The following is a 9,996-nucleotide window of genomic DNA, read 5'->3' as shown; positions in this document are numbered from 1 at the left end:
CTGCGGAGAAAGCCTTCGGCGTCACTGAGTCTGGCCTGGGTTTAGGTTATTTTCTGGTTTTATGCCCTGCTGCCTTAATGGTAGGAGTAACGGGCAATAAGACAAGACGAAATGCCCTCAAGTTGTACCAGGGGAGGTTTAGATTAGACATCAGGAAAAAATTTTTCACCGAAAGGGTTGTCAAGCATTGGAATGGGCTGCCCAGGGAAGTGGTTGAAGTGGGAAGTGGTCCCATCCCTGGAGGTATTTAAAAGATGTGTGGACATTGTGCTTAGGGACGTGGTTTAGTGGTGGAAGGGCAGTGTTAGGTTAACTGTTGGACTTGATGATCTTAAATGTCTTTTCCGGCCTAAACAATTCTATGATTCTATAATTTCTTTTGTTCACTTGTTATGGCCTGATGTGGGTATGTGAAGTCAGGTGAGGAGAGTGAATAGACTCTGAAGCAGCAATTGGGACCATCAGGTGGTTGCTGGATTTTCCTGTCTACCTGAGTTTGCCTAAATACCTGTTCTCATTTTCAGAAAACGTTGAAGGCTTAGGTTCTTTATACTGTGATGTTGATTTTGGGTAACAAACAGAGGCTGCAAAATCATCCCCATGTACAACTCTGGAAACATGGGATGAACTTTACTCATCAGCCCTTCACTAACTGTGCAAAGGCTTGAGCCTGGACTGTGCAGACAGAAGAACTCCATGTTGGGAGGCAGTGAATTCCCAAACTCAATATTTGACTTTTTTTTTATTGCTTTTGAACACATCCATAGAAAGTAGAATAGCCCATGCAGACATTGGAGACTGGAAGTAATCCATGAATCCTAATGTGGATTACTCCAGAGAGAGGCACTTGTGTTTTAGCAGTTACTCATTCCAAAAGTTGCAAGTAAAGATTTTCTTCCCAAAACAGCAAGTCAAGGAATGTTTTCAGCCTGTTACCCATGGACTTTTTAGTGTCTGTTGGCAAAGTTTGTGCATACATACTATAGAGCACTCTAGCATTGTGCCAGGGTATGCTGCCATGAAGTCTAGCAGCAGGGATTAGAAAGTCTTGGTAATGGTAGGAAAAGGTTTTACCTAACAACTGGAACAGGATTGCAACAGTAAGGTAATTCAGCTTGTGCGTGAAATAATACTTGATTTCTTGCTCTATGAACATTGCTCTGAATCTTTTTGGTCATCTAAACATCAGGTGCAGGGAAGCTTGGTCTGGCATTGCTTTTAATTCTTTCAGTCATGCTCTCTAGAGCCTTATCTCTGTCTCTTTTTGGAGATGGGTTTGCACAGTTCCTTGCCACAATTTTAGGAAATTAAGCTCACCTTTTTCTCCTGACTGGATTTTTGGTGTATGTTTGTCTCTCCTGCACACTGCAGCAGTCAGGAGTTGGCATAGAAACGTGCTGAAAATTTTTTAACAGATACCCTCAAAAAAACCCAAAACAGTCTTTGAAAAGGTGAAGAGCAGCTAACAGAATTCCAGTTGATTTGAATCTGCGGAAATTAAAATTGCAGTGCAACAGTGGGATTGTTTTTGAGAAGTTAAGCTTACACGTGCACAGGGATGTCTGTGTTAGCTGTGTAACAGTGGTCAGGTACTATTTTATGGTTTGCATTGCTCACAAAGACGTATGTCAGACAGCCTTTAAATAATGCTGAATTACTCTCAGATTGTGCATAGATATATTTTGTTTACAAAGATTATAATTTACAACAACCCATCTTATGTAAACAAAATTTCTAGTGTACACCTGGCCTTAAATTTGATTGGAGTCCTGCGTATGTTTGGGCTGAATTTGGTGGAAGTCAGACTAAGTCCTTGTCTTCACTCCAGCAAAATTCAGGTTATGAAGAGGCTGGAAAATCCTATTTGACCTTTTTGCCCACAAGCAGGAGGAAGCAGCTTAATAAACTGCTCGGTTTACCAGCGGTGAGAGAGAAAGGCAGCAGTAGTACAGCTCACTATTTGTTAGCTTTTTACGCATTAACCAAACAAATATTTCAAGTCTTGTTATTGGGTAAAATTAAACAACAATTTTGATTAATTTCCATTTTGTTCCTCAGATTGACATACTTGAAGATCCTGTTATTAAGAATGTCATTGTGCTACAGACGGTCTTACAAGAAGTCAGGAATCGGAGTGCACCAGTGTACAAGCGAATTAGGGACGTGATTGGAAACCCTGAAAAACATTTCTATTCTTTCACCAATGAACATCATCGGTAAGGTGTGGAATAATAAAGTTGTGCTGATGTCCAGTAAAAGAAACTGGGAAACAGAATTGGAACTTATAAACTAGGTTAAAAAAAAATTAGACCAAGGTGCATAAACTGTATACTTCTTAAGGAATCCTATTGGGAAACAGTTGCATGTTTCCGGAACTTTTCTGTTTTATAATTAGTATAAGCATATATGTTACAAAAAGGTGATAGAATATCCAATGAAGTTTATAGACAAGACTAACTTGAGCAATGTAATAATACTTTTCCACTTTCATGTCCCTTTTAAACATTAAAAAAAAAAATCTGTTGGATTGTGCCAGAAGGCTCTAGGAAATGAAGATGCAATTAACTTGCTTTTATTTGTGGTCACAAGTAGTTTCCAGTTTTTGTGGTTTAACCCCAGCCAGCAGCTAAGCACCGCACAGCCACTCACTCACTCCCCCTTGGTGGGATGGGGGAGAGAATCAGAAGAGTGAAAGTGAGGAAACTTCTGGGTTGAGATAAAGAGAGTTTAATAAAACAGTGGAGCAAAATAGTAATAATGGTAAGAGAATATGCAAAACAAGTGATGCACAGTGCAGTTGCTTGCCACCCACTGACTGATGCCCAGCCCGACCCCAAGCAGCGATCGCTGTTCCCTGGCCAACTCCCCCCTGTTTATAGACCGAGCATGATGTTAGATGGTCTGGAATACTCCTTTGGGCAGTTGGGGTCAGCTGCCCCTGGCTGTGCCCCCTCCCAGCTTCTTGTGCACCTGGCAGAGCATGGGAAGCTGAAAAGCCCTTGACTGGTGTAAGCACTACTTAACACACTGATGTTTTAGTTGTTGCTATCAACATTCTTCTTATACTAAATGCAAAACACAGCACTATGTCAGCTACTAGGAAGAAAATTAACTCTATCCCAGCCGAAACCAGGACACCAGTACTGCAGTATTATAGTTCTAGGAATCTTGAATGCATAGTTCTAGCATCTTGAATGTAGTCCTCTTCAATCGTCAATGAGAAGGTTGTATTAGAAATGAACACTGCCTTGCTATTTTTCTTGACTCTTCTGTCTCCTGGCCCTTCTTCAGTGGCTTGTAGAGTGTTACACAAGTCACAAAAGTTGGTACAGCAATGATTCTTTTGGCCTCAAAATCTTGATCTTGTTTGTCTGAAAAATTTTTGTGAGTATGGACACATGTCAGGATTTGTCTTGTTTTGTTTCCCCCCTTTTATTTGTTTAGAGAAACATATGTAGAGCAAGAGCAAGGAGAATCTTCTAATGACCGCAATGACAGAGCCATTCGGGTAGCAGTAAAATGGTACAATGAACACTTGAAGAAAATAGAGGATGAGGAGAAGATCCAAGTTATCTTTTTAACAAATGACAGAACTAATAAAGAGAAAGCTCTAGAGGAAGGGATAACTGCTTATACATGTAAGTGAAGTGGCATGTATGTTTAATATATTGCTCAGATAAACAATCTCAGCAGTGTCTTCATACCTAAATCCTGTGCATCTCTTGCATAAATTATTTATGTGTGTGCTTTTGTAGGTGAGGAGTATATAAAAAGCTTGATAGCTAATCCTGATCTTGTGGATCGTCTTGCTTGTGTATCTGATGAAGGGGTATGGTTTTTTTTCTTTTTCTAAAATAAATTAATCACAAATGGTTTGCAGTATATTATTGGACATCATATGTCAGGCTACTAGCATCAGTTTAGAAAATGAGGACTCTGGACTTTATTACCATTTTGGCAATACAACTTTTTGACAACTTAAAAAAGGACATATTGCAGCTGTTTTTACTGCTTCTTATATGCCTATAAGTAGGTATCTAGTTATTTGTAAAAAGTCTGTTGCTTTAGATAACCGATGTGAAGATGAGAATAATAATTGTTTACAGAAAGTGTAAATATTAGAAATGGAAACAAAATGAGAACTACAGAAGTATATATTGCAAACCGTTTGGGTCTTCGTTTTGTGTCTATTATTTGAAAGTTTATGTTAACTTACTGTTGATTAAAAGCATTTTCTATCAAAAGCTCTGATTTTTGTGGTCAGTTAAGCTGACATAAGTGCAGGCTGCAGCTCGAAGATGAGCTACATAACCTTCTATTTCCTTGCGCTTTGTGTTTATCAGAACCAAGACACTTATTTTCAGGTAAGAGTGATGTAGCTGAAAACTACCACCACCAAAGAATGGGAAGGTTAATTTCATCAGTTAGTTCTAACAGAATGGAGTGGAACATGCAAGAGTGGGAAGAAAGTGGAGGGCTCAGCTGATTTTTTTTTTTTTTTTTTTTTTTTCTCTCAGCAGTTAGCTGTAGTTCATTTAGCTTCAACTAATTATCTGGCTGCTCCAGAGTTTAGTCACTGTAATGTGTTTTCATAATGTTCCATAGGGTTTATAGTATATGCTTACAATCTGTGCCGTACCCTTTACTATGTAGTACTACGCTAATATTTTCCTCACAAAGTGTATGTTTAGTCAGTATATCCAGATCAATGTAAAGGTGTATGTCACTTGTGCAGTATCTTTTTAAGTAACTGCAGGCAAACGGGAAAAGAAAAGGTTCCTAGAATTGTCATGTTTCTAAGTTCTTTATGCTTTTTATGCTTCATTAGAAAAATTACTGCTTCATAGTGGTTTTTCATTAATATGTGCGTTCATACCTACACATAGGTACGGTTTTGGAGTTTGCTAGTGTGAGAGTCATGTTCCTGAGCTTGCTTTTTGAATAATCATGAATACAAAAGAGTGAAAATTTCCTTTTTTTTTTTTTTTTTAAAGAAAGAAATAGAAAGTGGAAAAATAATTTTCCCAGAACATATTCCTCTTAGCAAACTGCAGCAAGGAATAAAATCTGGTATTTACCTCCAAGGAACTTACAGGGCAAGCAGAGATAATTACCTTGAAGCTACTGTTTGGGTTCATGGAGATGCTGAAGAAAACAAAGAGGTGAGTTTTCCATTTTCACTTCATGCTGTGAACTTTAATGAGCCTCAGTAATGACTTAAAATGTAATTCTTTCATGTTGACATATGCTGTTAAAGAGGAGAATTATTGTAATTTTTCCTCTTCTGTGTTTTTCTGACTTTTTTTGAGATGTTTGTTTACTTTTATGGATACAGACTACTGAAATCTTCACTGTGCTCTTTTTGAAAATAATAATGTGTTTAAAATTGCACCTTGTGCTTTGAGAAAGTATTTGATAAAATAAAGCAGAATTTTAGTTGTTAATAGTTTCTAAACTGACTCAACTATAACACTTCAAAAAAGTAGTTTGAAATAGATGGTGAAAGAAAGAAACGAGTGTGTAGGAGTATTTTTCAGAAAAACTGTGGTGAGCCCTTGTGGGGCTCTCTCGCTGGATTTCCCTGCTCTTTTCATGCCTGGTGATGAGTAGATGGGCTGTTCCCCTCCAAGCAGTTAACCCAGCTGTCTGCCTCCTGGATTCTCTGTTGGTACAGTTGTACAGATGCTGTTTCCAAGCAGCGGCAGTTGTCGCCTGTTTCCTTATTTGTAGTGGCAGCTGGAGGTGGTTCTCTGGCTCTCCATTTCTTTTATTACTGTCTCCCAGTAGTCCGTGGAGTCCCCTCGCCTGCAAAAATAGAAAGATTGTCTAATTTAAAAAAAGTCTGGGGAAAACAAATGATTTTTATAGAGGCAATTGGAATCCTGAAAAAATACCATCAGTACTGAAAGAAACCTAGGCAGGGAAGAAAATGCCTCGCAAACGTGCCTTAAAAATATTCTTTAGAGTTCAGAGCCTGTTGTACAAGGATACTCTTCTGTTATACTGCTTTGTTTTGGGTCTTCTGTTGCTATCATCATGAAAATTTGCATTTTCTCCTTTTTTTTTTTTTTTTTTTCTTTCTAAAAAATTCAGATAATTATACAGGGACTGAAACATTTAAACCGAGCAGTTCATGAAGATATTGTGGCTGTGGAGTTGTTGGCAAAAGATGAATGGGTGGCACCATCCTCAGTGGTCTTGCAGGATGATGGCCAGAATGAAGATGATATTGAAAATGAAGAGGAGAAAGAAAACATTGTATGACTTAAATATTTTTTACTTAAATTGAGAGAGATGAAATCTGTGATACCCTGACAATGTTGTTAGGCTTTAGATTTAGACATCCTTTTTATACAGATTCCTAGAACCTATTGTGAATATTGAAATTATAAAACTTAATTGCAGTACTACAGCTGCATTGAATACATGAATATGTTAAAAATGAATACTTAAAATGTTTTTAATTAATCTCAATCAGAAATTCTCACATTACTTTATGTTAAAGCTAGTAAATCTAAAGTTCCTGAGTGGTAGTCAGGTAATAACGCAAAGCTATATACTAATGTGCAGATTAGCATTTGCTAGAATAGGAGCAGATGTATCATGTTCACAGCCAGCTTTTATAGGCAATGCATACGTTTGGAACCAATTGTAATATATTCTTTAGCTTCTTGCAGTAGTTCTGCTTAATGTGCGTGCAGTGCACACACGTGTATACCTGTGGATTTCTTTAGAAACAGGGTCTTCCCACTGAATTCTGTGGGAATGTTTTTTAATTACTCTGTTTAGAATTACTGGAGAATTTTCAAGCAACATAAAAGGGCTCCTAAAAATTATAACAATAGCTTGGAAAAGAAAATGGAGATAGATGTGGCGTAAGCAGAGACAGTGGAACAAGATAACATTTCTTCAGAGTCTTTTTCTGCTGTTCTTTGTTTTTTTGAAACAGGGTCCATTAAGAAAAAAAAACCACAACAAACTAGTCATGTCACATACTAAAAATATTAAAAGTCATACAAAGCTCAGGGAGACAGAATTTATGGCGACACGTAAGTTGTTGCCAGCAAGGTTTGAGATGCATGCTGCAGTCAAACATGTTAACATGAGTTCAAATAGTTTTGTGGTTTTAACCTCTTGTGTTTTCTACCAGCTGAAGACTTCTGTTAACAAGGACATGCTGAGACCTACAGGAAAAGTGGTGGGCATTATAAAACGAAACTGGCGACCATTTTGTGGCATGCTTTCCAAATCACAGATCAAAGAGGTAAGGAAATAATCAAGTTATTGTGAGTGCAGATTTTTTTTTCCCCTCCCCTTTAACTAGAAATTATTTGTTCCTTTTTCTGGCTGTTAATAGGCAAGGAGACATTTGTTTACACCAGCTGATCGCAGAATTCCTCGCATTCGAATAGAAACAAGACAAGCAGATACACTGGAAGGGCAAAGAATAATTGTTGCTATTGACGGTTGGCCCAGGAATTCCAGGTATCCTAATGTAAGTTTAAGTGATTTCTTCTGAACTTTTACTATGCAATTTTTTTATGTCTTTATTAGGTAAGATGTTTATTATTATCTGCAATGCTGAGTAGTGTCAGAAAGCATTGACATGAATTCTAAGTTCACTGAGTGCCATTCTTTGATGGTGCAAATTAAGGAAGTCCTTAAATGATTTAGTTTACTATTACCACCAAAAACCAGCTATGAGTTCTCATATTTTAAAAGCTTTGTCCTCAGGTTCTGCAGTGAACAAAGATGTGCTAACTAAGGTGCTGTATTTGGACTAACTAGGGACCGCCTTGTTTTAGGCTGGATTCCTAGAAATGTGAACCTTTTGCTGTGGCTTTGCTCATCCACACACCAATCACCGTCCTGGCAAGTGGTTTCAAACATATTGGCCAAATTGGGTCAAATTGCCAGTGGAGCAGAGCTACAGGTAATTAAGTTCTTAAAAGTTCTTTGTAAATAACCAGGAGGATATAAGAGAAGTTGAGGACACTAGCTTCAATTTGTGTTAAAGGCTAACCACGTTTTGAAGAGGCTTCTGTTGCCTTGTGTAGGCATGTGTAGCTTGTAATGAATGAGAGTGCAGCCACCTTGTCCACGTTCAGAGAAATGAAGGAGACTTGGAATATATGGAAGGAGTGTTAAGACAAAGACAGTGTTACTGCAGAGGATGAGAGACGTGAGAAAGAAAGTAGAGTTAATGCAGTTTCAGGGAGTGGGATGTGTGGCACAACACAAACCCACAGAGAAATTAAACCTTATTAGTTTTGCTGCATATGCAGCAATGTTTTTTCTTCCCTGCAGAACTGAATTGCTACGTTTACAGTTTTTGCAGTCTTAAATGTGGATAATTTACTATCATTCTTTTTTTTAGGGGGAAGTACAAAGTTCAGATTTACTGAATCAATTAAATTTTGAAATTAAATTTCTCTCTTAAAAATGAGAAAATTGACTGAAGAAGGAAAGATTACTCATTCTGTGTAGTTCAATATACGAATAACCTAAAAGATAATGGTATCAAATACTTTTGAGCAAACAATATTACTTGACATGCACGTGTGTATATATTTGTATGTATTATATTGTTTCTCAGGGTCACTTTGTAAAGAACTTGGGAAGTGCTGGAGATAAAGAGACTGAGACAGAAGTTCTTTTGCTTGAACATGATGTCCCTCATCAGCCTTTTTCCCAGGGTGTCCTTAGTTTCCTACCAAAAATGCCATGGAGCATCACAGAACAGGTAATAATTTTTGAATTATTGTTATAATTACCGTGCCTTGTCCTTCAAATCAAACTGTGACATTCTTGTTTATCCCAGTGCACCAAAGATGGAGGAAAAATGCTGTCCAAACCCATTTTGTCTTAGGGTGGGCTTTCCTGTGGAAACAAGGCCTCTCTAAGTTTTTGGGTTTTGACTAAAACTGTGTTTGTTAGGAATAGACATTTTAAGATAAAAACCGTATTACTGGTTTCATTAAAAATAAACATATTAAAAAAAGGTGTTTTTTGTAAAGGAGAGAGACTACAATTCAAATAATTGTAAGATCATCCGTAAGAGTTTTTAATCTTGCAAAATAGCTTTGTAACCAAATGTAGCAGCCTGTGTTATTGCTAAAATAATCTGAGAGGGGACTTTAATATATCTTGCTATAATCCAGTACAGTAATGAGAGAAAGAGAGATTGGTATTTGCAGAATTGCTCATTTTAAATGCTGTTAGTCAATTTCAGGTTCTCCCCAGTAGGTTAAATATGGGAAATGGTTGCTTTAGAATCTATGGAAAAAATGTCCTTAGAGAACAATTTGAGCATGGTATGGTTTTGATTTGGTCTGGACTAGGGTTTTTTTGTTTTGTTTTGTGTTGGGCTGAGCTGAGTGGTCTTGTTTGTGCATTTTTTTTAATATTTTGATTTCTTTGAGATGGGCTACTTCTATTATAATTTATTACCTACTCCCGTTTCTTTTGAACGTGGAAACTTCAAGGAGGGATCTTTATGTAAATTAGCTGTCTAAATGTCAGTTGTCTAGTCTAAGATGCCTGTCTGAGATCTTTTTGTAGCCATCTTTCATAGTAGCTACTTCCTAGATCATACATAGTAGATAGAATCATAGAATCGCTTTGGTTGGAAAAGACCTTTAAGATCATCGAGTCCAACCTTTAACCTAACCCTGACATCCCACCACTAAACCATGTCCCTAAGCACCTCATCTATCCTTCTTTTAAATACCTCCAAGGATGGGGACTCTACCACCTCCCTGGGCAGCCCATTCCAGAGCCTGACAACCCTTTCAGTGAAGAAGTTTTTCCTAATATCTAACCTAAACCTGCCCTGGCGCAGCTTCAAACCATTCCCCCTCATCCTATCATCTGTTACCAGGGAGAAGAGGCCGACCCCCACCTCACTACAGCCTCCTTTCAGGTAGCTGTAGAGGGCGATCAGGTCTCCCCTCAGCCTCCTCTTCTCCAGACTAAATAACCCCAGTTCCCTCAGCC

At 37.9% G+C, this 9,996-nt stretch overlaps 1 protein-coding gene across 1 annotated transcript in view; it reads left to right on the top strand.

Annotated features, from left to right (window-relative positions):
- The first annotated feature begins 2,056 nt into the window (after positions 1-2,056).
- DIS3 (DIS3 homolog, exosome endoribonuclease and 3'-5' exoribonuclease) overlaps positions 2,057-9,996 on the top strand; it is a 21,203-nt gene continuing 13,263 nt past the window's right edge. Inside the window, exons 1-8 of the mRNA XM_035892377.1 lie at positions 2,057-2,142; positions 3,445-3,638; positions 3,756-3,829; positions 4,995-5,162; positions 6,094-6,258; positions 7,151-7,264; positions 7,358-7,495; positions 8,597-8,743. Coding sequence (XP_035748270.1) covers positions 2,090-2,142; positions 3,445-3,638; positions 3,756-3,829; positions 4,995-5,162; positions 6,094-6,258; positions 7,151-7,264; positions 7,358-7,495; positions 8,597-8,743 — 1,053 coding nt within the window. The 5' untranslated portion in view covers positions 2,057-2,089. The remainder of the gene's footprint in view (positions 2,143-3,444; positions 3,639-3,755; positions 3,830-4,994; positions 5,163-6,093; positions 6,259-7,150; positions 7,265-7,357; positions 7,496-8,596; positions 8,744-9,996) is intronic.

Source organism: Egretta garzetta, unplaced genomic scaffold, assembly GCF_000687185.1.
Source record: "Egretta garzetta isolate BGI_Z169 unplaced genomic scaffold, ASM68718v1 scaffold524, whole genome shotgun sequence".
Classification (NCBI taxonomy): domain Eukaryota; kingdom Metazoa; phylum Chordata; class Aves; order Pelecaniformes; family Ardeidae; genus Egretta; species Egretta garzetta.
This window is presented reverse-complemented; position numbering and strand designations above follow the sequence as displayed.